General features: G+C 56.3%; 2 protein-coding genes across 2 annotated transcripts in view; one reads left to right on the top strand and one right to left on the bottom strand.

Annotated features, from left to right (window-relative positions):
- The window catches only part of SMAD3 (SMAD family member 3), a 137983-nt gene extending 117957 nt beyond the window's left edge, over positions 1-20026 (top strand). Inside the window, exons 6-9 of the mRNA XM_075535186.1 lie at positions 6370-6582; positions 8713-8850; positions 13618-13762; positions 16150-20026. Coding sequence (XP_075391301.1) covers positions 6370-6582; positions 8713-8850; positions 13618-13762; positions 16150-16273 — 620 coding nt within the window. The 3' untranslated portion in view covers positions 16274-20026. The remainder of the gene's footprint in view (positions 1-6369; positions 6583-8712; positions 8851-13617; positions 13763-16149) is intronic.
- A 4668-nt stretch (positions 20027-24694) lies between these two features.
- AAGAB (alpha and gamma adaptin binding protein) overlaps positions 24695-26443 on the bottom strand; it is a 43338-nt gene continuing 41589 nt past the window's right edge. Inside the window, exon 10 of the mRNA XM_075535377.1 lies at positions 24695-26170. Coding sequence (XP_075391492.1) covers positions 26093-26170 — 78 coding nt within the window. The 3' untranslated portion in view covers positions 24695-26092. The remainder of the gene's footprint in view (positions 26171-26443) is intronic.

The following is a 26443-nucleotide window of genomic DNA, read 5'->3' as shown; positions in this document are numbered from 1 at the left end:
CTGGGTTCCTGTTGAGTGTCAGTGGAGGCCTTCGGGGAGAGCGGTTTGAGTGGAGAGGAGGGGGCTGAAGTCGGTCAGCCTTGGGCGGACAGGCCAATGGAAGGCGGGGCCCCAGAAGTCGAGAACAGAGACTGTGTGTTTCTTCTTGGTGGCCAGGTACACAGTGGGCGCTTCCTGGAAAAGGGCAGGCCTTGCCTCGGGACATGGGACCGTTTCTCTCAAAGAAGGGACTGTGAAACCGGAGCCGGCACAGGACAAGGCACCTCCTTCCCTCTCCTCTCCACGGCAGCCATTCTTGGCCTGGCGCTCAGGAAGGCTGCCCTTCCTGCAGCAGAGGCCGCTCTGGTGACCCCAGAGCCAGGGAGGGAGGCCTGGTTTTTCTGGGAAGGGGATATGAGCAGGTGATGTTCCTATTGTGACACATGGTGCTCCGTGACTCACCTGGAATTTCCTAAGCGGTTAAGTCAGAGGGATTGGGGCCAGTGGAGGGGAAGAGGGGGAGGTGGGTAGGAAAACGATAAGGAGCTGGGTCCTGCCGGGTGATCGATGTTCCTGCTTTAGAGTGAGGTGTTCTGGGTGAGGCCTTGGCTGAGGGCAGTAAGGTATATGGGTGCGTGGCCCAGGCCGGATGAAGCTGGAGTTAAGAGTGGTGATGCACGTCCCAGAGTGCATGGGGGCAGTGTGGCTCCGCATGCCAAGAGAGAAAGCCCAGTGGCTGGCAGGGCCAGTGGCAAGACCCCTGTCTTCCAAAGACGGGACGGGGCTCCAGGTGCCCCATGCTGCTCCGCGCCAGGCCTCATCTGGCTCGGGTCACCTGTGAATCACAGACCAGAGTCCGCGATGCCCGGTGTCGTACCGCCCTGCTCTGAGACTGCGGTGCTGGCCAGGGCTGGTGCTAGGTAACTCGAGCCTGGGGGCGGGGAGCGGGGGGGGGGGGGGGGGGGAGTGTCTCTGTGCACAGCTTGGTTTGCAGAGCTCCTTCTTTTGGCATAGGTTGGAATTGCGCCTCTTCCTCCCCCCTAATCTCAGAGGACAGTGCTGGGTTGAGACTGTGGGTGACGGGTGGGGGACTACCCCTCCAGCAAAGGTGACCCAGATACCCCGGACTGGTTCTGTATGGAGCGGGGAGGGGGGTGATGCTTCCCGCTCCATCAGCCCCCTTCAAAGAGTTCTGTGAGAGGGAAAGGCACGGCCGGCCGTCAGCAGGTCTCTCTCTCTCTCTCTCTCTCTCTCTCTCTCTCCTGTGAGAGGGACACGGGGATCAGAACATGCAGCTCGAGTTGCCTCTTACAGCCCCAGGGGACACAGCCTAAGCCAGGCCTCTGCTGTTTACATTTTGACCCTGCCATGTCATTGGTGCTCCTGGCCTGTGTCCAGGCTCTGCTTTCAATTTATAGTAGAAAGTTACACCCCACCCCCACCCATCTCTGGCTTCCCCCCTCCCCCTCCCTTTACCGTATTTGGCTTTGGTGCACATGTTTTCAATAGGCGTCCCGTAATCCAAGTGTTTCCTTCGGGGTTTTATTCTGTTTTCTTTTCCTTTAAACAAAACAGACGTCCATGCCAGCTTGGAACAAACTGAAGCCAGCCTGGTGTATTAGGCAGCGGGAGCCCACCATGAATTCAGGGGCCCAGGCCCCCAGGGGAGAGCCTGGCTGCCTCCATGCTGGTGGGGGCGGGGCCAAGGGAGGCTGAGACCCCATCACCTCGCCTGGAGCTTGAGATGGGCACAGACCCCCAGGCCTGCCCAGGACACCGGCTGTGGAAGGGAAGGTCTGGCACGTGCCTCTGGCCGCCCTCCTAGGTGTGTGCATCATCGTCAGCTTAGGGAGCCAAGGCCTGGCCTCCACCAGCTACAGAAAGCTGTCCTCCAGAGGGGCCTTTCAATGGCCTGTCTCCAGGTCCTATTGCGGCAGTGGCCTCCAGTCAAACTGCCTCTGCACTCCGCACAGAACCCATGGAACCGGGCAGTGGGTGGGCCAGCTGCGCAGGGCCTGTGCGCGTCCTCTCTCTCTCTCTCTGCCTGCCCTTCCTTCCTTCCTTTCCCTCCTTGCTCGCCCTGTCCTCCTGCCTTTTTCCTCTTCCCTTCCATGCCGGCGCCCTCCTCCCTTTCGTCCCCGCCTTTCCTTTCTTCCTTAGCTTTTCTCCCCTTCTCCCTTTCCTCCCTCTGCATCCTCCCTTCTCCTTTCCTTTCTTCCTTCCTTCCTTCCATCCGGCAGCATTCTCCTGAGAGATTTCCGTTAAGATTTTGGGCTAAGACAACCTGCATCACTCGTAAGCCTTGTCCAGTTTCCCCGCATCACTCGTAAGCCTTGTCCAGTTTCCCCGCATCACTCGTAAGCCTTGTCCAATCACAAACTGAAGCCAAGGCACACAGCTCGCTCTCGTTCAGCTTGGTCTGCTAGGAAGCGCAGAGCCCAGCGGCACGCCTCTTCAGGAGTTGTCTCCGCTTGGTTAGCCGGTGGGTAGCAGTCTTCTGTGCCAGCTTCTTGATCATTCCTTTTGCTTGTACTGACTGGTGTGAACACGGCCTTTGGGAAGGGCACGCAGATGGTTAAAAAGAAAAGTGTGCCAATGGCTGGATGTGATAAGAGTCGTGAGTCCCTAATAAAATGATTTAAAAAAAAAAAAGTGCGGTCCAGGCAGGCCCCGGAGGTATGGCTGCAGCTGTGGTCTGAAGCTCCGCTCCCAGAATTGCCATGGAGAAAAGCTGAGGGGCAAGGAGGGGTAGGCACAGGCCGGGCTGCCTTTCCCTTGTTTCTAGGGAATAGGCAACATGTGGCTGGATGGGCAGGCCTGGTTCCTGCCGCTCCTGAATGCTGGTTGCCTCCGCCAGACAGCACTCTGAAACCGGCAGCCTTCAAGCATGGCCTCTGGCCTGACCACACAGCAACCCCAATGGGGTATCTTGCTGATTATGTACCAGGCCTCTTCTCTTCCTGCTAGGATGCCTGTCCAGTGGTGGTTGGGGCAGAGCTCAGATCTGCTTGGGAGGAGGACCTCTTGGCCAAGGTCTCCAAGCTGCCATCTCATGCCCGAGCCTCCTTGAAGCCAGAGCCCACACCTTCCTAGCGGATGGCCTCAGCACCGTGTTCCCTAGCTGCTGGCTCCTCTCACTCTGGTGGGTGGGCTCTGCCAGTACTCCTGGGGGCCTGGCTCATGTGCTCAGACCTGGACTGAGGCCAGGGGCTGGTCCTCTGGGGGCGAGAGCCCTGTGCTCTGTTTGGCATCTTACTGGGGAAGCCCGGGGTAGTAGTGTGATCAGCCCAACCTGCCTGCTCTGACGGCTCCGTGCAGACAGTGGCCTAGATGGCCTGGTTTGGATGCCTTCGAAGACACTGTAGTCATGGCCCAGGCTAGCAAACAGAGCCCAGAGAGCAGTCTCCAAGGTCACGCAGCAAGGTCAGCAGAGTCCACGCAAGAACTGGGTCTTCTTCACCTGGCCGGCAGCCCCTTCGCAATACCTATTGTTCCGGGTATGTTGTCTTGGATCCTTTGAATGCTTGGATTGTTCTTGGATTTTTAAAATTTATTTTCTTATGTTTCCAAAGCAACACAGCTGAAATGTTGGTGACCACATTGTTTAGAATGAAGCTTATCTCATTGGAATGTTGGCGCTGAGCCAAGCCCGCTGGGCCTCCCGTGGCTCAGCCCACCCTTGGGCCCAGGGCACCAGTGATGCTGGCTGTGTCAGGTTGGGTTCTCCAGAGAAGCAAAACCAGTGAGGCTTCACAGGCCTGCCTACCTGCCTTCAGGCAGCATTCTGCTAAGAGATTTCGGTGTGTACCAAAAGGCAGTGGTACCAAGAAATGGTGTCCCCCCTTGTATAAGTAGCCAACTTGTGGAAGCTGATGCACAACAGGAAGCAGGATGATGAAGCAGAGACGGTAGGGGGCACAGGCTGGTGGGTGCAGACGTAATAGGAATCCAAAGTTGGCCGAATGAATCTACCATTGGTAGTCCATTGACATTTCTTAGGACGGGCGGGCCACACAACACAACAGGAGATGAGGGAACCAGATGGGAGATTCAGCTCCAGCCAAAGGCAAGAGGACAAAGAGAGTCCAACTTGCTCGCACTCTCGCTTTTATAGAAAAGCCTACATCCCCAAGGAGGTGTCATCAGACAGTTACCTGTAAGTTGGGACCCATCACTCCCTTACCTAGGAGTGGCCAGTTGACATATTCCCTAACCATCACTCTGGCCCTGCGCCCTAGCCTGCCTCCCTGCTCCTTGAAGCCGCCCAGATCCCTGGGCTGGCTGCACGCTGAGCAGAGAGCAAGGGACAAGGCCGCCTCGCCCCTTTGCAGATGAGAGTCAAGAGGGACACGGGATGTCCTCACGGTCATATGGTCGCTGTGGTCCATGCCATCCGTGGAGTGCTTGATCGATGTCCTGTGTTGTCTGTCCTGTGTACTTTACAGACAATCTCTCCGGCTACCCAGACAGCTCCAGGTGGTAAAGAGGTCCCCCCACCTCTTGGGGGAGGAATCGGCGGAGGCTTGAGCTCACTCGGGGAGTTGCATTGGCGTTCTCATTGACGGCTTGTCAGGGTCTGCCTGGGGTGGACTACTGCCCCGCCCCCGCTGAAGCCTGGGCTCGTGGCCCTGGAGCCCTCTGTGGCTCTTCACAGGGGACGGCATTTTGGATGTGAATTGGGTGAGGGTTTACAGCGCAGACCATCCGTTTTTCATTTGTTGATTCAGACACGTTTTGTTTCTTCTCGCTCATTGCCATCATCCCCTCAAAGTACCCACCCTTGTCCTTCGTCCTCCCTGTGTCTGTTTCCCTGCCGCCTGTTTTCCGAACCTTGGCCTTGGGTCACTGCTGCCCTCTTGGTCCCAAGGGGTTGCTTCGTCTAAGGTATGCGGTCTCCCCAGGGCTCTTGTTCCCCTTGTATACCTGACTATTGTTGGGCTGGAAATCCAGGCACCAAGGCGAGTTGTTCTGCGCCCCGAAGGGTGATCAAGGCACATAGCTTTGCGGGTTCCCCTGGTCTCTGTCTGACCAGCAATCCTGGCCTCTTTCGTGGTTTTGAGTTTGGTTCTACCTTTTCCTCCCCTGCCCTCCTGAATCGTCTAAGGCAGCCCCTTCCACAGCAGTTGGTGGTGGTGGTAGTTGGGGACCATCTTGTTCTCCTGATCCCCCGAAGAGATGTTCCAGGGGCTCTTGGTTCCGTGCGTCCTTGGCTTCCATTACTCTGGTTTCCCTCTGCACAGGAGAGGAGGGTCAGCAGTTACACTGTAGACCAGGGGTCCTCAAACTATGGCCCGCGGGCCACATGCCGCCCGCCAAGGACATTTATCCGGCCCGCCGGTGTATTTCCCCCTTTTGTTTTTTTACTTCAAAATAAGATATGTGCAGTGTGCATAGGTATTTGTTCATAGTTTTGTTTTGTTTTTTAACTATAGTCTGGCCCTCCAACAGGTCTGAGGGACAGTGAAACTGGCCCCTGTTTAAAAAGTTTGAGGATCCCTGCGGCGTAGACGGCTGCTGGTGGGCTTTGAAGACCCCAGTCAATATTCAGCAATGTGGCATGTAAAACATTGTCTTCATGGAATATATTCTGTTAATTGACCTTGATGTGCAGGGGTGATTGCTTTTGCTCTCTCCCCGTCCCCCAAAAGACAGTAAAAAATGTCTGGAGACAATTTTGGTCATCATATCTTCGGGGCGGGGGGGGGGGGGCCGCTGACTATAGTCACAACTCCCCCACCCCCCGGAGCAGAGGATTCTCCAGCCCCAGGTGGCAGTGTTGCTGATGCTGAGAAAGCTGCTGGAGGTGCCCTGACCCCCAGGTGACACTTTCCAAGGGTGTTAGGGTCTGCCCCTCCTTCCCCATAAGAACCTTCACTTCACCCTGAGAGGAGACCGTGCACCTGGTTGCCAAAGGGAGGCCAGGAATCATTCCAAAGTAGGGGGTACCCAGGCCCTCCTTGTGGGGCAGCCTCTTCCCTCTTGGGCTTCGTGCCTTTCAAAAGGCTGGTGAGCCAGATCCCTGCGGGGTGGGGTCTCCCTCCTGGAAGTTGACTGCTTGGCTGGCCAGCATTGCTGAGAGGTGGTGTGAGCAGGGCAGCGTCCTCTGGCGTGGAGGTTTGGCCCTTTGCAAGTGGTGTCAACCCTGGCTAGGCCAGGCTGGGCCTGGACCAGCTACAAATACATCGGTGGCTCTCAACACAAACACATAAAGTGGAAGGCCCTGGATGCGCTAAATAGCCCGGGGTGCCTTGTCCTATGGGGCCCCACAAGTTTTTCCATAAAAGGCATGGGCGTGGGGGGGGTGCTATCGATCCCCTCCATGAGGGGGTGGAGGGTAGTCATTTTCAAAGCCTCCAAGGCGCACAGTGATCGGCTGACCTGTCTCTGCAGACCTGCAGCCAGTGACCTACTGCGAGCCGGCCTTCTGGTGCTCCATCTCCTACTACGAGCTGAACCAGCGCGTCGGGGAGACCTTCCACGCCTCGCAGCCATCCATGACAGTGGACGGCTTTACCGACCCCTCCAACTCCGAGCGCTTCTGCCTTGGACTGCTCTCCAATGTCAACAGGAATGCGGCCGTGGAGCTCACCCGGAGGCATATCGGTAGGACAACCCCACCTCTCTCCCACCCCACCTCATGCCCCCTGCCTGTACCACCTCTGCACAGAACTCCACCCCAATTCGACAGCCCCGTTTAGGAGGCTGACTGGGTAGAGAGAAGACTTCGTCTCTGAAAATGTGGAAGCAGAAGAAAACACTTGCTGGAGGCCATCAGGAAGGGACTTTGTGACCAAAGCAGATTCACCATTCTCTCAGCGACATGCCCCTCAGTACCCACAGCTGATGGCTAGACAACCCGCTCCTCTTGCAGCAACAGGTAGAGCTGGCAGAGAGCTGGGCATGAGGAGAAGGAGGGCGTCTCTTATACACTGTGGGCTGTGCTGCCAGCCCTGTGCTCATGGCCAGCCGCTCCCTGGAAGAAAGATAAGTTGCAGGCACTTCTGAGTCGGCATCGGATCAATGGCAGGGCATGAGAAGGTTATTCAGAATGCCCCATTCACAAGGTGCCCAGAATGAGAGAAGGGCACATGTGGAAAGGCTGTGCAGATGTGCCAGGAGGCCTTTCTCCCACTTGCCCAGGGCCCCCAGCACTGGCAGAGGGCTCCAGGGTTGGCTCGGGAGCTGGGCAGGGCAGAGGATGGGGCTCTGCCCCACTGGGACCAGCAGGCCTCTGGGTTCTCGTTGAAGGAAACAGGCAGCCTGGTGGTCCTGTGGAGCTACAGAGACCTCAGAGTGAGTCAGAAGGAACGGACCACCCCAACCTGATAAACGCATGCCTTCCCGTCCACTCTCCATATTTTTTGCTTTAAAAATATATGGATTCTGGGTGTCTGCGTATTGTTTTCATACGATTCCATCTGTTAATAATTGTTTTCCAAATGATCAAGGGTTTTATTTTTCTCCTTTTGACTGGAGCCTCCCGTCTCCACCTGGGCCTCTCACACTTGGGTGAGGTGAGCCGGGCAGCTTCCCCGCTCTGTCGAGCAACGTGATGCGCTGCACACCTGTGAGAAGAACAGAGACGCACAGCCATCGGGGAATCAGCCGCTGGAGAGGGAGTGGGCATCAAGTGCCCTGGAGGCTGGCCACCTGCCTTCTGCCCCACTTGCCTCTGGGCCTGCAGTCTGGCTCGGTTTTCCAGCCCAGGGGACCTCTTCCCCAAGACGCAGATGGGGACTTTCTCCTGCAGGAAAAGGGACCATCCTGGGCTGAGCAGAGAGCTCACTGTTTATATAGCTGTCGAGAGGTGGCCTTGCCAATTATGAATCCAGTCGAGCCATCGGGGGTGAATTAGGACATGAAGTGCATGAAAATGCTGCTGGAAGAGGAGAAAGATCCAGGGGGTGGCGCTGGGCTGGCCCTGCAGCGACGGACTCTGGGAGTGTCTGCTGCCTCTGAAGGAAGCCTGTGGATTGAGCCTCTGGAGAGAGCAGGAAGGGATCTTGTAGGAGTAGCAATAGCAGCAGTAGCGATGGCGGCGGCGGCATGACTAGCTGGCAGGAGAGTTGATCGGGCCTTCGCTGTGCCTAAAACATCACTCTGCTTTTGCTGCTGTTGCTGCTGACACTTACCAGGCATCAGCTGTATGTCTCACCAACCCTGTCAGGCAAAACTTGCAAAAATCAAACCCTGTCCGCGAAGGAAAATGAGGACATCTGTCATTTAACCCAGCGATAGAGACGTGGTCAGACTGCATCCCCTCAAAGGTGGGAAGCTGGGCAGACCTGGGAAAACCAGGCAGCCCCCTCTTATTGCCTCCCTTTAAGGGGAACAACTGAGGCCCAGAGGTTGAGTGGCTTGGCTATAGAAGCCCGGGTGGCACAGTGGGAAAGGACATGGTGGTGGCTAAGAAGGGTCAGCGGTTCGAACCCACAGGCCGCGCTCTGTGGGGCGCAAGATATGGCTGTCTGCTTCGTTCCAGCACTGGGACCGCCAGCGGGCAGCCCTGCGTTGGTCCTTCCTGTCAGGGTGCTGTGACTCAGAACTGACTCCTGATTGAGCCCCACGGCTGGTGTTGAGCATGGACACAGGGGCCCCATTGGCCTGGTGAAGTGGATGAGGTGCTCACCCGTTGGCCCATGGTGACCCTGCCCCCTGTCCCTGTGGCCCCTGCCAGCCTCGCTGCTGGGTGTGGGCACAGGGGCGCTGACCTGCCCGACCCGATCTCTGTAGGGCGCGGCGTGCGGCTGTACTACATCGGAGGGGAGGTCTTTGCAGAGTGCCTCAGCGACAGTGCCATTTTCGTCCAGTCTCCCAACTGTAACCAGCGCTACAGCTGGCACCCCGCCACCGTCTGCAAGATCCCACCAGGTAATGCCCAGCACACCCTCCCCGCCCACCTGCCGGTCTCCTCCCTGGCCCTGCATGCCTGGGGTGCTGCAGTTTCGGCTTTCCGACCTTTCCCCGCATCCACAGGAAGTGCGTGTCGCCACGCGTGGGTCTGTCTCTCAGCAGCTGATACTGTGCTTGCTGAAGGCGTGAATGAGTGCGTGCTCGGCCGCTATGGCGGCGCCACTCCTTCCCTCGTCTGGCACAAGCAGCACATGGGGCCCTTGCCATGGGCAGAGGGGGTAGAGAGGTGGCCAGAACCCTGCTCCTGTCTGCACAGAGACCTCACAGACTGGCAGGGTATGTGAGCTGGAGACACGGCTGGGTTTGACATAAGGGAGGGGTGCTGAGCACCAGGAGAGCAGCACAAGCAGGCAGGTTTGGGAGGAGAGGGGGGTGGGGTGGCTGTATCTAGAAGGAGAAGGCTCCCGGGTCTCCAGGAATGGGTAGGAGGCAGCTCAGCGGGGTGGTTGCCTGGGAATGACGGGGTGGCCGTGGAAGGGCCTGAGAAAGCGTGGATCTCCTGGGGCACCATTGAGGGCTTTCCCACAGGGCTGATAAAACCCACCTGTACTGCACACTTGGACAGGGCTGAGACCGGGCGGCAGCATGTACAGACTGTGCCCTTGTGACACAGCCTCTTCTGCGGGCAGAGGAGGGGTGGGCAGTGGACAGTGGGCCGTAGGCCGGGTCAATCTGAGAGTGCAGAGAGTCTGGACAATGCCCTGCTCCCTGGGCAGACCTCAGGTCCTCATGCCTGGACCTCACTTTGTCCTCGCCAGGTACAGGGAGATTGAGCGCCATGGCGAAGGTGGTGGTTTCCGGGGACCACCGTAGGAAGCACAGTACCCCACATGGGTAGGGCAGGGACACTTCTCAGCATAGGCACGCATTGTTTCCCAGGCCTGGAGGCTAGAAGGCCGAAGCCACACGCTGGCCAGGCCATGCTGTCACCTTTAAGGGAAAATCCTTCTCTCCGAGGTTCTGGCAACTCCAGGTGCGTCTTCCCACGGCCACCTTCCCGCCGTCTGGTTTTACAAGGACAATGTGGATGTGTGCCCACCGGACACTGGCCTGCTAACTGCAAGGTTAAAGCCCGTCAGCAGCGGTCTGCTCTTGTGAAAGACTGACCGTCGCCGGAGCCCTGCGTAGGTCCCCTGTTGGCCGCACTCAGCTCCATGTCCGTGGGTTTGTTGTTCTGCTGTGAGTTCATGGGAATGTCTTCAAAGACCGTTTTCAAACAAGGTCACTTTGCGCAGTGTCTAGGGGTGGGATATGCCAATCCGAGAGTTCCAGCCATAATGGGTGACAAGTGGCGGAGCTAGGACTGATGACAGTGGGCTCTGCTGGGGATCGCCCTGGTGCTGGCCCTGCTCCGCCTCCCTCCCTCCTTGCAGAAAGGGAGAAGAGGAAGTGAACTTTCATTCTTGGCAGTCAGCCCGCCCCTCCCTCAACCCCATCTTTTTTTTTTAATAATTGAGGGCTGAGTGTGTGCTGACGGTGTGTGTTAGCTCACAGACACCACCTCCCCACCCCACTCTCATCCTAGAAGCACAGGCCCAGGAAGAGTGAGTACCCAGCCCAGAGTCACGCAGCAGGATGGGGGGGCGTGGCCCACAGTGGGCCCAGTAATAAGCGTTACCTCAGCTCACCTTGTGGGCATTTCTGGTGTCTGCTTTTGTCTCTGTTTCCCCGGTTGATGCATTCCTGGCACTTGGGGAGTGGGCATTCCAATAAGAACGTTATTTTAAACTTTATTGGTGCCTGCTGGAGTTTTATTGTCTGGAGAATTTGGCACACCTTCACATTGCTGTGAATGTCACCCCGATCCAGCCTTGTGCCCAGAGACTGAACTGTGACCTAGCCTGCTGGCTCCCTCCCGGTCTCAGCACGGGGATTCCTCTGAGGAACTTGTGTTAGTCTGGGTACATTAGAGAAACAAATCCACAGAAACTCATGAGTATAAGAAGGAGTTTTATATAAAGGGTAAGTGCACATCAAGAAAACATCCCAACCCAGTGCTGCCCAAGCCCACACGTCCAACATTAGCCCATATGACCGACACTAATCCACAAAGTCCTCCTCCATCTCACAAAACACACACTATGATGCTGACTGCAGGAGGAAAGCCGAGTCACTGAATGTGTAAGCATCTCAGCGCCGGCAGGGGTCTCCACACAGCTGCTCCAGCACCGAGAGCTGCATGGAGTAGGTCCATGCAGCTTCTCCTTGGGGATGTCTTGCATGAAGTAAGCCTTGCCAGCTACAGCGGGGAACTGGCTAAGGCAGCTGCACCCTGGTCTGACCATCAGGAAGCAAGAGACCTGAGAACTGGAAAGGTGAGGCTCACCGAGCCATTTATCCCTCTGCCCTTCAATAAACCCCACATGTATTTATTAGCCAGGTTGGCACAATCAACTAACTGTCTCAGAATTGGAGTGGAAGGCACACAGGGCCCTCTGCTTGGCTGTTTTCTTTTGGCTTTCCTGGCTGCCACCGTGGTGTCTTGGGATGAATACAACATTCAGATGTACGATCGGGTGATCAACTTTGATGAAAACTTGGCCCTGGATGACGTAGAGGAGGAGTCTTAGGCTGCTTCATTTAAAGGGCAAGAAACAATTTGAAAAAAGCTAATCAGGACACAGATCCTCGTTTGAATCTTGAAGAATTCATTGCTTTCGAGCACCCTGAAGAAGTTGATTATATGATGGAATTTGTCATTCAAGAAGCGTTAGAAGAACACGACAAAAACAGTGATGGATTTGTTAGTTTGGAAGAATTTCTTGGTGGTTACAGGCAGGATCCAACTGCAGCTGAAGACCCAGAATGGATGCTTGTTGAAAGAGACAGGTTCATGAATGGTTACTGTATTAGACAGGGTAATTGGACAATTACAATTGGACCTTCATTCCTGAGGGGTCTGGGTCAGTTACGACAAAGATGCCAATGGCACACTTGATCCCCAAGAGCTCTTATCTTGGGTGGTCCCCAGGAATCAGGGCATTGCCCAAGAGGAGGCGCTTCCTCTAATCGAGGAAATGGACGTGGGTGGCAACAGAAATCTCTGAAGCAGAGATTCTGGAGAACCAGGACTTGTTTCTCACCAGCGAGGCCACAGATGTCGGCAGGCAGCTCCATGACGAGGATTTCTATCATGATGAGCTCTGAGCCCCGAGGCCATCTGATGGGAGCATCGGCTCCTTTTATGGTGTGTTACCAGCTTTACTTTTGTGATACAGTATCGATGTTCTACTGGGCACACTGTCAGACACCACATCCAAGATTACCTTCCTGGACAGTTCTGGCCCTCTCAAAGAAAAAATGAAACAGAAACCTGATCGTTATTTCAAAAATGTGTCTGAAGAAACAGAAACATTAATATTGTGCCATATGACAATAAAGTCTTTCCTAAGTACCCCACTCCTGGTATCAAAATGTGTCAGACAGGGTTCTCTAGAGAGACAAAACCAGTTGCTAATAATATATATATATATATATATATATATATACACACACACATATATTTATACACATAGATATATAACACAAGAAATGAACAGTTAAATTATAAAGCAGTACAAATGACTCAGTGCAACTCACTCCCGTGAGACAGTTGTGAGACACTGGCAGTCCTTCAAGTCTTGAGGGCCGCCAGGTAGTCCTCTCTTAGCCTGTCTCACAGAGACATTGAAAGAAGAGTCTGTGCTTAGGGGTTCCATATCCAGAAACTCAGACTGGTCTAATACTACATTTCGTGCACAAGTGTCCCACACCCTTAGTAACCATTCCCAGGGATATTCCCCAGGCTCTGCTTGTATGTATTTGAAAACTCGAGCAGGTCTTTATGAATATAGCACACTTTTTCTTGGGTAATCATCTCAACCTCACCTTTAGGAGCTTTCTGAGACTTAATTGTAGTGACAGGTCTAGCGGAAATAATGGGTGGTGAGGGTGTTTCCTGGGTGCTCTCAGCAATATCTTGTAAGGCATCTCCCTCGGGTAATGCTACTGATGCAGCCCCACCTGGCATATCAACTTGAATAGTTTGATTAAGCTGTTTAGGTGTGGATTGTGAATTAATTCTTTCAGCTGGGAGGGGCGGATCTATTGACTGGGGTGGGTCAGTTGTTTCTAAGGGCTCAATGTCCTCCTCTTCTGGGTCATCAGCCCATATGTTCCCGTCCCATGTTTCAGGGTCTCAACTTTTCCCAACCAGTGCCCTCATTTTGGTACCAGGAGGGCTTCTAGAGAAATAAAATCATAGATATGGGCTTCTTAAATTGGCTCTCCAGCCTGATTAGTCTTAACACTAGTGATGCTACTTCAGCACTCCAAAGCATGGATAAGGCTGCTACTCTTCCTAATCCATGGTGTGAAATAGCAAAGGTAACTCCTACAGTAGCACCACCGATAGATGGTCAGCATCGCCCAGTACCACAGCCGGCACCTGGTTTCTGGCTCCTTTGGCCCTGGGCAGGCCCACCTCTCAGCACTCTCCCTCGTGCTGTGTATCCTGTCCCCTCTTCCTTCCCTGTGACTCAGAATGGGTGCTTACCTGCCAGTTGCATCTGCCCAGGGAGGTGGGGAGGGACCAAGCCAGTCTCACTAGCATGGTGCCGAGTGTGGAGCGGGGCTGCCACCAATTTGGCTCTGTGCCATTCTGGGTGGCCTAGGCTTTAGCTAGGAGGGACCATGGAGAGCAGCCCTTTCTGTCCCCTCAAACACTGGCTTTTGTCTTGCTGCCAGGCTGCAACCTGAAGATCTTCAACAACCAGGAGTTTGCCGCCCTCCTGGCTCAGTCCGTCAACCAGGGCTTCGAGGCCGTCTACCAGCTGACCCGCATGTGCACCATCCGCATGAGCTTCGTCAAGGGCTGGGGGGCCGAGTACAGGTCAGTGTGGGCCAGAGAGGGGGGTCCTGACACCAGCTAGGCCAGCACTGCTGGTGTGGGGCCTGGAGGCTGAGTACCAGGGCGGGCACAGCCAGGCAGACCAAGAGCGGCCGAGGTCCAGGGCGGGAGGGGGACTTGCCCATCGCTAGTGGGAAGGGCAGGTTCTAGAACCTTGGCATTCTTGGCATGAGTTGGGTGCTTTAGAACATCCATTCCCAAACTTAGTAGGCCTTCCACCCCCTTTTCAGAAACAAAGCCATTAAGCCGTCACCCCACTAGCAATGAAAAGCGTTTGAGCTATGGCCCATAATGCAAGATAAAGTGTAGGTATCTGCCTTGGCAGCCCCTGGAGATCATCGCTGTTACCCCGCCCCCAGGGGTGGTACCACGGACTTTGGAAATCTTGCTGTTGAATGGGGGTCTTCAGGAAGCCCCGCCTTACTCTGAGGACCTGAGAGGCAAGGGCGGGAGGGGGAGGGCTGGGTAGTCCTGACAGAAGGTGTGAAGGAACAAAGCTGTCCTGTCCAGGAGAGAGAGATTCTTTCAGTTCTTCAGAACTGGATTTAAACGTGGCCTGCTCACAGCTGGGGCTGGGGGCACAGGGGGTCTGCTCTGTTCCGGTGAGTCCCTGGGGCTTGCTTCTCTGGTTCTGGTTTAGAGTCTGGTTGCCTTCCTTCCCACACAAACGAGTGTCCCCGGAGGCAGGCCTATGCCCCCCAGGGGCTCCCCACGGCCGACTGCGGAGGCACCCATTCAGCAGCGCGAGCCAGCACCATTGCAACTTAACTCTCCCTTTCGCTTCATGTTTCCAGATGTTTGGCACACATTTGTTTCGCAGTCATTCTGCACCCAGGCCAGACCCATCTCAGCTCTGGCTCGGGGCCACCGTGTGTAATGAAATCCACATGAGCATGACTTACGGAAAGTCAGGTCCTCCTGAGAGGGTTTCGGGCCATAAGCCCTTCTCTTCTGGTGACCATGTGGGAGCCGCTGTCCTCCGGGTCCTTTCCCATTGGGGCACAGTCTAGCACCTTTGTGCCTGGGGCCTTTCTGGAAGCCAGAGTCAGTGCCCAGTTGAGCCGTCCCAGGGCTCAGACCTTAAGAGAATGCGCCACCCCGAGCTGGCTGACACAGTCAGCTCAGCCTAGTGATCCCGCCAAGGAAACGTGGTCGCCAACCCTTTCGCCCCAGCTTAGACCACTCAGGGACCAGGAGTGAAAGGGTAGGAAATGAATATACATATTTTAGTGTGAAGGTAAACCTCAGAGAACAAAGAGGCAGCCCGTTTGGCCTCCTTACGCCACAACTGCCCTGCAGGGCTGCACTGTCCCGCTCAGGCACCGGCTGACCCAGCCTGGGTCGGTGGGTCTACTTCTGAACCCCCCCCACATTAGAAGTGTAGACCAAGTGAGGGGGGCAGGGAGGTGGTGACCTAGGACAGGATCCCTGGCCTGGCGGCACCTCCAGTTCTGAGAGCTGGAGAGAGGCTCCTTGCTGGTGGACAACCCTCCCTGGGGGCTCTGGATTACCAGGCAGGACCACTGTCAGCACACCCTGTCCTGAGCGCACCCCGCCCCACGCCCCCCTGCCGCCGCCTGGCAACACTGCAGCAGTCTGACGGGTAGGTGCGGCCCCTTCCCAGAACAGCCTTGCCCTCCTCCCGTCTCTTGGGCCAAGGAGAGTAAGGTTTCAGGCCTGCTCGCTGTGAGGTGGCCGCACAGGGCGCGGGGCCCAGACCGCTCACCTCCAGCTGGCCCGCTGGTTCCAGCCGTCAGATAGCCTTCGCTCAGTGGGAGCCGTGGGGAGCTCGGCGGCAGCTGCGTCACCGACCGGCCTGGACTCAGACAGAGCGCTTTGGGGAAAAGAAACGTGTGGCGTGCCTTGGGTTTTTCCAGTAATTGTTCCACGGCTCGCTCAACTTGTAAGATTTTCCAAAATAAGGCCATAGATGGGCAATTCGATCAGCAAACTGGGAACTGGTGGCGTGCGGGTTCCGTCTGCGCTATGCTAGAAAAAAACAGTCGCTCATGAGACAGACACACGTCATCTCGGTGGGTAGGGTCGAGAGGCGGGAGATGTGCAAGTGCGTGCCACTCGGGAGCCAGGGATGCCTGGCCCTGGGAGTGGGGAGCCTTTGGCAACCTTGGAATTTGCCGTACATGTTTAAGTCCGAAAGAGCCACCTCCTTCCCCCTGCAAGATGTGCTCTGTGCATTCCCTGGATGGGGGCCGTTAGAAATAAGACAACCGCCGCCTTCAGGGTAGGGCCCTGTAGGTAGGACGCCTCTCAAGCTTCAGGAGGAAGAGCGCCCACCAGCGCAGTAAAGGGCATCTTGACTGTTACCTGCACCGCTGCCCCATTTCTAATGCCCGCCCTGTTTCTTACAGGAGACAGACAGTGACCAGTACCCCCTGCTGGATCGAGCTGCACCTGAATGGCCCTCTGCAGTGGCTTGACAAGGTCCTCACGCAGATGGGCTCCCCAAGCATCCGCTGTTCCAGTGTGTCCTAGAGACCTTGGGCGTGGAGGGGAGGCTGGGAGGGGGCGGTGGGCCCTGGGGAAGTGGGCCCGTGGGAGTTGGAGAAAACACCAGAACTCTGCTCACCCCACTCTTGTCAAGAAAGAAGAAACAACCGTTCTCCCTCAACCCAAGTGGCTCCAACCTGTTTTCCAAAACACAAGGACAGACCCAGAGATGGGATTTATAGGCGGCTGCACCTGCTGAACCCTCTGCCCTCCTGCCCTCAGTTGGAAGGAGGAGAAATGGCCTCTGCTTTGGTGGCTTGACCAAAGCAGGAGTCGTCCAGCCCTTCTTTTCTGGTGACACCGATCTGGGATGCTGCTGCCCCTCTGGACAGGGCCGGTCGGGGTGAGCCTGAGCACACCGGCCATAGCTCTCCTGCGCTTTTGACACGACGCCATCACACCAGCGCCTCCTGAGTTGGATTGGGGAGGGGCTTCTCTGGGTCCCTCCCCACCGCTCCAGCCCATCCTGAGGGGCGTGAGTGAGTGTGTTTAGCAGAACATCTGGACACAAGAGGGCAGTGGGCAAAAGTCAGTGCAAAAGCTAACTCCTCCGTCAGCCACTCACAGACTTGCCCTTTCCCCGCTAGCAGAGTTGGCAGGCTCTGTGGCGGATCCGTGCGTGGGCACGGTTTGTGCTTCACCACGTGGAGTAGTGGCAGGAAGCGAGGGGCGGGTGCCCCCCGACCCCTACCCCACCCCCCAACGGTCTCGGTTGCAGCAGCATTCTAGGGAGCAGGGTTTCCCATGGTCACGTGGGAGCGCTCCTTCAGGCTTCTGGTGCACTTGGCTACCTGGCCTCCTGGAGTCGGCTGCACTAACTAAGCGGACTTTTATCATATGCCTTTAAACATGCTTGTTTTATCAAAAAAACAAAAAGCCCTGGGGTGTAGGGCAGGTGGGGAGACTAGAGTGGGATACAGCACCTTCAGACTCTCCCCTCGTTGCCCCAGGTGCAGCCCCCCTCCCCACGTTGCTGTAGGGGACACCTGCCAGCACCTCTGGACCTGGAAACTCCTGCAAGCCAGATGGGTGATCAGAAGGGGCCACCTCAGGCACCGTGGGTGACCGAAAGGGCAGTTCGCCTTTTGTTTTCGGTGTCTTTGAACATGGCCGACTTGGCGCACAGGGGCATCCTCCACCCTGAGCTTGGACACACCACAGCCCACAGCGGGGCGGCTACTACAGGGCTGGAAGGGCCGCTCCCGGCATCACTTCAAGAGAAAACGATTATAAATTATCTCAACTGGACTCAAAAGGAGGAAGGGCCATGTCCGCCTGGCCTCCTGCAGCACCCAGCAGACAAGACCGCTGCCTGCAACTGGTCTGAGTCTTTGCTGCTGGTTTGGGGGGTTTTTTTTTGTACGAAATGACTTACTCCATATTTTTGCATGGATTTATACTAGGAAATCTAAAGGGGTTTCCTATGGAAACCCCGTCTTAACTCTAGGTGAAGGGGAGAGAGTACAAACACCTTGGGCAGGTATCAACCTCAACTGTGATGCTGTTCGGAGGTGCCGGGGCTGGCACCTCCCCTGCAGCAGCCCCTGCCCCTGGAGCGCTAGCCTTGAGGTTCCCGGGTAGGAGAGCCGTTCTTCAAGCCACCTGAGGGCACGGGAAGAGAGACTCGCAGCTGAAGCAGCAGCATACAGACCTGTGCTGGCCATCTTTAGGGGGGTGTTGACATAGAATGCCAAGACAATGCTAAACTCCTAGCTCTGCACGAGAGGCCACGCACCACGGCCGGAAGTTGGTGCCTGGTGTGAAACCATCAGCGGACTGCGGCTTACCAGTGCTAGAAGCCCCGGAGGACTCCCGGGCAAGGTCTCCGCCGTGGGGAACAGATATTCCATTGGCGTCTGCTGGAGCAATCTTAGTACCCCTCCCCAGAGTCGGGGAGTCAGGGGGGTGGGGTGGTAGCACTGGGTTCTGAGGTCCTGCAAGCACCACCTGACACCGCCCCTCCAGGTACTCAGGAACCATCTGAAGGTGCAGCCTAACTTTGCCAAGCCAGCGGTGACCTCTGGCAGCATTTGGACGGGGCCGTAGAACCATCAGTGCTCAGACCCGAAAGTCGCTTCTAGGCGGCATGGAGTTGCAGTTTTGTGGATTTTGTTTTCTTTAGAGTAGGCTGTGGAGCAGGACACGAGACCCGGGCCAGCCCGCTGCCGACACTACCGACAACTGTACGCGTGGTTGCGTTTAGGGTTGGGACAGGTGCTATTCCCGCTGTGCATGGCCACGTGGGTCTTCTGAGGCATGAGGCACACCAGTGCCAGTTCTCAACTAGGAGCCCACTTTGACCCATCCCTCTTCCCCCACCACCTCCCCCTCTACTTTGCCAACTTTATTTAGCAACTTAGATCCTTCTGGTGCGAATGTGGGTGGCCCCCGGGCCAGTTTGGATGACCGGCCTGTGCTGCAGCAGCATCTCAGTGGGCTACCTTCCTGGCAGGTGGCAGAAGGGCTGACATTTTAAAGGGAGCCCAGCGTTGGGCCAGGGGCTTCTCTCCACCGTGGGAAGCACAGGCGCAAGTGCGGGCAAGGCTGCCGGTGCAGGCCGGCTTCTCCGTGACGTGGCTGTGGCACACATCTTGAACTTAAGTTTTCTCCACCTCCCCCGCCCCGGACTTCCTAGGGGTTGGACATACTCTGCTCACGGGGAAAGGCTTTCCTGAAGCAGTGTGGGCATGTCGCGAGGCCTGTGTGGAGTCTGCAGAGAGGGCCACCAGCGCTTTCAGCCCTGGCCGTGCTATAAGGAGGGACAGGAGTCTGCACGCGGGTGAATGAGAGCGAGGGGCGCCAGTTCAGCTCTGGACCCCACTGCCGCTTGGGTGACTTCAGGTGGCACGGAGGGGGTTTACCCCTGCCTGCTTCAGGCGTGGCCCCACAGCTAAGGTGTCCATTGTGTGTGACATTAGCGCCCCCTTCCTACGGCCTCCTCAGGCGACCATCTTCATGCCGGACGCACTTCGCCCTGTGAGGACCACGGGGCATGTCTCGAGTGGGCGGGGCCGGCGACACTGGCTTCATGGTGGAGGGAGGTGTGCAGTCGGCAGGAGCACGTGGAGCCACGGGCAACTTTTCAGAAACACATCCGCTGCATGACATGGGCTCCCTGTTGTGTAAACCGGATCCAGAGGTTCGCAGCTTTTTCTAACGCTACTCTAGCGTTCTAGTGGATTTTTAAAATTTTATGTAATAATTCCTTAAGACCATCCAGGACAGGTTACTATTTCGTTCCGGAGACCGTCGGGGAAGCCTCTGCTCCCTCAGACAGTGGCTGGGAAGACAGGGGCATGTCCTGGCTCAGCGTCCAGAAACACCGCCCCGGGTTGGCCCACCACGGGGCAGCAAGGCCGGACAAACAGGCAGCCGACTCAGAATCAGGCTCCTTTCCCAGGGGTTGCCTAAACCAGGCCCCACAGTTGGGGGCCGCCCTCGTCCAGAAGCCTGCGCCCCCTTCTCAACCAGCCACTGCTGTGACCGGGCTGGGCACGACTCTCCTTGGGGTGGGGGCGGGGAGGGGTCAGGCCCTAGAGGAGGCTCACCGACTTCGTCCTGACCGTCGATGACGTTTGTAAAAAGCCTGTATGTATTTATAGTGTTTTAGACTTTTCTAACTTTTGTATCTTCAGAGCAGAGTGCCGTCTGTGCCGGCCTTGTACCTTGTTGTGAAAGACCATGACCTCTCCTCCTCCTCCTCTTCCCCATTAAGTGCCCTTCCAATAAACTTTTCATTGGGAAGCACCTGGGCCAGGAGCTCCGTCCTGTTCTTGCTGTGGCCTTGGGGAGGCAGTAGCATCTCGAGGCCTTGCATCATACAAAGCCTGTCACAGTTTGCAGCAGGTGAATCTTCCCCTCACTCCTGCACCTGCCCACAGCCTGAACCCCCGCAACACCATCTTAGCAAAGGAAGCTGGCATTCAGTTCCCAAGTCCCCCCGGCCTGTGCAGTCCCCAGCTGCCGCCACTCTTGGCTTGGGCCTGCTCCAGCCAGCTGCCTCGCGGCTCTGCCCGCCATTTGCCTCTTGCCACTCAGTCCTATCTACCACCAGACCTGACCTTTCCGATTCCTAATTTGTTTCTACACCGTCCAGCTCATTGTCTGTTGTTCCTACTGCCAGTAAATGGATTCTGATGAGCAGCGACCCTCTAGAGTAGGGGTCCTCAAACTGCGGCCCGCCGGGTGTTTTTGCCCCATTTGTTTTTTTACTTCAAAATAAGATCTGTGCAGTGTGCATAGGAATTTGTTCATCAATTTTTTTTAAAACTCTAGTCCGGCCCTCCAACGGGTCTGAGGGACAGTGAAGTGGCCCCGTCTAAAAGTTTGAGGACCCCTGCTCTGGAGGGCTGATTAGAACGGCGCAGCACCAGCTTTCTCCTGAGAAGCTGCTGGGGGGGGGGTTCCGAGCACAGCCCCTGTGGGTGACAGCCCAATGCCGGACCCACTGGCACCGGGTCTATTACAAACCCAGTGCCATTGAGGCAACGCTGACTCGTAGCAATCCTCTAAGAGAGGAGAGAACTGACCCTGGGGGGGTCCCGGACTCAGAACCGGTGTAGCAGACAGCCTCGTCTTTCTCCCATGCAGCAGCTGCTGGTCCTGCAGGGAGCAGCCCAACACTCCCTGCTGTGCCCCCAAACCTGTTAGCTCCTGGGAAAACCCACTTGAATTCAAGAGTGCCAAGGACAACAAGGCATCCCCATTTTTTTCCTTGACGGACTCTCACTGAGCACAGCCTGGGGTCCTCAACAAAGCGCACAGCTCCGGAAGCTGCACCTGATCTGGGTGTGTGGATGGGTCCTGCTGCCAACTTCCCTGCAGATGCCACTGCAGTGACGGGCTTTCTCCACTCTGAAGCCTGGGGCTCTTCACGGGCCCTCAGTAGGTGCTGGCTCCACAGTCCTCTCCAGCCTCACTCCATCTTTACTTATCACCACTTTCCTAACGGGAGTGCTCCAACTAGGTTTCCCCAACACAAGGTGGGCTCCGCTCCATCCTTGTCTGTGTGTGGCAAAATACATCTTTCCACTTTAACCACTTCCAAACGCCTGGCCCAGTGGCATCGGTCCCCACCCCACCCCACTCACTACACTGGGCAGCCATCACCACGGTGTTGTTTCCCAAACCTTTCAACTCACTGAGCTCTGGAGGCACAGAGCATGGCTCCCCATTGCCTCTCCCCACAGCCCGTGCGACCACGTGTACACCATGTGTGCATGTGCCCGCCCTACAGAGGACGTGCCCGTCTGCCCTTTGGAGGCTGGCCGAATTTCCCTTGGCCCCTTCCTGTCCGTGTATTAACACTTCGCTTGTAGAGGAAGAAGTCCATTTCTGGGTACATGCACCTCCATGTTTAGTTCCTGGCCCGATCGCCACTAAGAAGTCTGTCTGTCCCAGTCCTTACTCTTCCTCCAAGGCTGTGGGCTGGCCGACTGGTCCCAAGACTCTCAGCTCAGAGTTGTTAGAGATGCAAGCTCGGGGTTGTACCTAGACCCTCAGGGGTAGCTCCCGGTCTCTGAGTGCTGGCATTTGAGAAGTCATGCTCTAAGACGCACTCTGTGACCACTCCTTCCCACAGCGCCAGTGGCTGGTTCCCTGCTGCCCACACATTGCCCGCCATGTCATTTCTGGAGACTTCTCTTGCCAGCCTCCTCCTCCCACCGGAGCTGGGTTATGATGGCATCCTTGCTGCCCAGGCACCAAGAACGTCCACACTGCACACTTGTTGGCCGACTCCTGAATCTGCTCCGGCTCTCACGGAGGCCGACTCCTGAATCTGCACTGGCTCTCATGGAGGCCGACTCCTGAATCTGCTCCGGCTCTCACGGAGGCCGACTCCTGAATTTGCTCCGGCTCTCACGGAGGCCGACTCCTGAATTTGCTCCGGCTCTCACGGAGGCCGACTCCTGAATCTGCTCCGGCTCTCACGGAGGCCGACTCCTGAATTTGCTCCGGCTCTCACGGAGGCCGACTCCTGAATCTGCTCCGGCTCTCACGGAGGCCGACTCCTGAATCTGCTCCCGCTCTCACGGAGGCCGACTCCTGAATCTGCTCCGGCTCTCACGGAGGCCGACTCCTGAATTTGCTCCGGCTCTCACGGAGGCCGACTCCTGAATTTGCTCCGGCTCTCACAGAGGCCGACTCCTGAATCTGCTCCGGCTTTCACGGAGGCCGACTCCTGAATCTGCTCCGGCTCTCACGGAGGCCAACTCCCCAATCTGCTCCGGCTCTCACGGAGGCAACAGGCACGGGGTTGGGGTAGTTTCGCTTTCCTCCACTCTGAGGCTGCCTAACCTTCAATCCCACCTCGGGCGACCCCAGGGGGCAGGGGGGGCCTTCACTGGTAGGGTTGTACAGTGAGACTGGTCTTGTCACTTGACCAGCCTCTTTAATGGAAGACTTTCTGAGACTTGCCCAGATTGGGCACTGCTGTGCGACAGAACATATCCATGGGCTTGAGATAGAAAATCATCTCTCCACTCAGCTAACCAGTCCTTTCCAGAAAGTTCTACCCCAGGCCTCACATAGGCTGCGTTTTCATTTTGGCCTTAACAGAAACTGCTTGGAAGGGCAGAGGCAACGGCTGGTTAAGTCCTTCCTAGGATCGAACCGGGGGAGGCTTCCTAGCCAGGATGCTGGGTTATGAATGGTTTTATCTGGCCCGTCTGTACCTCCACGTTTTGTGGAGCAAAGGCTGGGACCTATTAACAGATGCACAGAGATACACAAGAAGGTTTCATATGAAAACAGACCCCCCCCCCCCACACACACACCCCACCCTGAGGCCTGTGTTCCAAAGATGCAGTCATAACTGCCAGGGCTGGGTTTTGATTCGGTATCTTCACCAGGAACAAAAGTAGAACTAAAGATCATTTCAGGGCTGGGCTGGGGCTCGGCCAGGCTCCAGCGGAGGCCCACGCGGCTGCTATTAACGACTTGTGAAGTCTTCGTTCCACCAATCGGAGCAGCTCCTCAGAACCCGGCAACATCCAGCCGTGCCAGGGCAACGCACCTACTTTGGGAAAAGACCTCCAGCAGGAGCGGTGCTTGTGACGTCAACAACAGGCAGAGGTGATGCACAATGCACACAGCTGAACAGCACCTGTAAGACCTGTACTGTAAGGGCTTAGAAGCCAAGTGTAAGCCTCTGCCCTACCCCCTCAGCAGTCTCTTTTCCAGGGCCTTTCGGGAACAGGGACGTTCACACTAGGGTGGTACATTAGGGTCAGTGACTGTCACTGAATGGACGCTTTTTCCATTCACTGTCCGCCTCTAGAAAGAACAGACGTTTAATGATTTAACGCCATCACAGAATTGGCTTGTCTGAAACATTTTGGGGAGAGGTGAGCTTGGAAGGGGATTTTAACTCCTGAGAGCAGCATCCACTGGGACTTTGGCTCCACCCATCAGAACCCCGGACACCACATGAGACACATGTTTGCTAAAATTAGCTTTGTACCAGCAAACACCGGAGCTCAGAATAGTTTGTGGGGCTCTCATCTTACCCTTAGACAGTGATTCTAAGGCTGTTTTCCCAAGGCAGGCCACGGCAGGCCAGGCCACAGGCACCCCGTGTGCTCCCTTGATGGCTATTGTTGAGTCTGCCCCAAGGTGACAGTCACTCAACATGCATGTGTCCACACCTCCCGATAGTGGGCACCTGCCCTGAGGCCTGTGTCACATCGTTTTCACAGGAACAGCTAGCCGGGCTGTGGTCCCTGAGCCCCATCTCGTTACTCAGCCAGTTAAGTCTGGCTGCCCCAAATCCCTAGCTTCTCGGAAGCAGGTGTGGCCAAGTTCTATAAATAGGGAGCAGAGCCAGCAAACTGGTTCTGTCAATCTTCACACACTCTGGCAGGATACAGCGTATTTTAAAATTATAAAAATATCGATGTTTTCATTGTCCTAAAATTATTACATAACACACCATGTTCTCAGCAGAACCTCCCAATGCTTGGGACCCTCACACTGGGTGACCCCTCACCCAACTCTCAAGCAGGAGCCTCACTACCCTGCTCGGTGCCAGCCTCGGTGTGCGGCAGACAGGAGTGTGAAAGAAAGACAAACGGAGGCTCTTCGCCAGGCGGCGGGCCGTTGTAACTCAAGGTGGCATATCTGTAGGTCTGCTCCGGGGGCGGGGTAGGGGCAGGGGTGTGCACGCACTTGACCGCAGCGTTAGCTCGCCATCACTCTCACCCTGGGCCTTGACGAGAGGCCACGCGTGCCTGAGAAGTGCCCATGGCCCATGGTCCCCCAGCTCGTGAGAAGGTGTGGCAGGTGCCCACGTGGAAAGCTTGACTTCTCAAGAGTATATGCCTAATCCAGTGAAGGGAATTAAGACGTCCCTTAGTCACCCCCGACCCCTCAAAAACACAAATAAAATCATCATCACACATGAGCAGATGTTATAAATAGGCCACATTTTAATCTCCTGGCTTTGTTTAATCCACAAAATCAAGGTCACGCACTTTCTAGTTGTTTCCCTAAGCATGCGGCCTGAGACCCTTGAGAACGGCCCACGTTTGCAGGCAGTAGCGCGCAACCCGAGCGGCTCCCCCAGCCTCCATCGACGCAGTCGGCGCGCAAACACCGACTCTGGTGGCCAGCCTGAGACTCCGCGGTCCCGGGAACGAGAGGAGGAGGAAAGAGTCCAGCCAGCGAGCCCGCGGCCAGGGTTCCCTGGGCGGCCTCCTGCTGCCTGCTCCCATTGGGGGAGGTGCCCGCTCCTCGGGGCCCCTACTTCACGGCTGCGGTGCTCAGGGAGGCGCGACCCTCGCTTCTGCTGTGCTTCCTTCCACAGGGGGCCCAGCTTGTAGCTCCCCCGACCCAGACCCACTTCTGCTCTTGGGGCCGGCACCAGCCACGCGGCCTGCCACTGGCAGCAGCACCAACAGCACCGGGAGGGCACCGACAAGCGTGGAAAACTCATCCATAGTAACAGCCATCCAGATCGATAGCTTGTACTTCCCACCCTTCCTTGGGGAAATTTCCCTCTGGGCCTCGGTCCACCTGGCCGGCCCCAAGGAGAAAGCACATAGATGTCCCCCGGAGGCCGCAGCACGGTCATCAAGCCAGAAAGTCACTGCCCGGTCCTCCACTTCCCCCAGCCCTGGGGACCCCTGTCGGCAGGGCTCTCTTGTTTGCCGTGCATAGAGAAAGACAGGGAATCTTGTCTGGGTTTGGGGGACTGAAGCGTGACAACACACGCTGCCATCTCAAGTAGCCACGGAGACTTCCGACATTTCGCCAGTCATGCTCACACACAACTCAGGATCTGACCACACACTGCTGCTCTCGGGCCTGTTCGGAAATCTCTGCAGGCTCCCTGCCTCTCCTACCACACACACGCACGCACACACACGCACGCAGATCCAAAGCCTTGCAGCTGAGAGCCAGGGGCCCCTTGAAGCAGCTCCCAGGACACGCTCCAGACCCACAATAGTTGGTGTGAATCCAAAAAGTGCGACTTCAAAGGTTGACTAGGTCTCACTAGGTGACGAGGTGCAAATGGACAGACAGACAACACATTTCTGGGCCTCATTCCACATACAAAAAGCCAACCGGTACACTCGCATTCCTCGTTGTCAGCATTCTCCTCTCTCCCTGACAACGTGCTGTGGAGGAAACGTTTCTCCTTAAACACCGACGAAAAATGAGCATTACGGGGGCCCCTCAACAACGCGGTGGCCAGCACGATGGGGACTTCAGCAAACGAGCCCGAGGCTGAGTAGGACAATCCCCACTTAACTCGGGTGAGGAGGGGGATAGCATCTCAGCGGGTCCAGCTCCAGTACAAATAATTCAGTTTTCTTCATCCGATGAGAGGCCTTCAATCTCATCTCTGTCGCCCCCGATCGCCATCCAGAATGCTTTGGCCACCTGTGCAGAGAATCGAGCGACCAGCTTTATGTGATGCCTATGTTTCAGCTCTTGCCCCACGCCGTCCATGCTTTGAGCTCACTTCAGACAGACCTGCAGTTCTACACTTTGCCCTCGGGCCCGCAACTTACCTGGTGGCCCCAGCACTTCCACCTGCAGGCACTGATTCCCAGGCTAAAATCAGGGTTGTACACTAAGAGAACATGTCAGGATGTGCCCATCCCAATAAGCCCCACTGCGGTCGATTGCACCGACTCCTGGCAACCCTGCAGG

Source organism: Tenrec ecaudatus, chromosome 17 (assembly GCF_050624435.1).
Source record: "Tenrec ecaudatus isolate mTenEca1 chromosome 17, mTenEca1.hap1, whole genome shotgun sequence".
Taxonomy (NCBI): Eukaryota; Metazoa; Chordata; class Mammalia; order Afrosoricida; family Tenrecidae; genus Tenrec; species Tenrec ecaudatus.
Note: the sequence above shows the minus strand (reverse complement) of the source record. Positions and strands in the feature narration are given on the sequence as shown.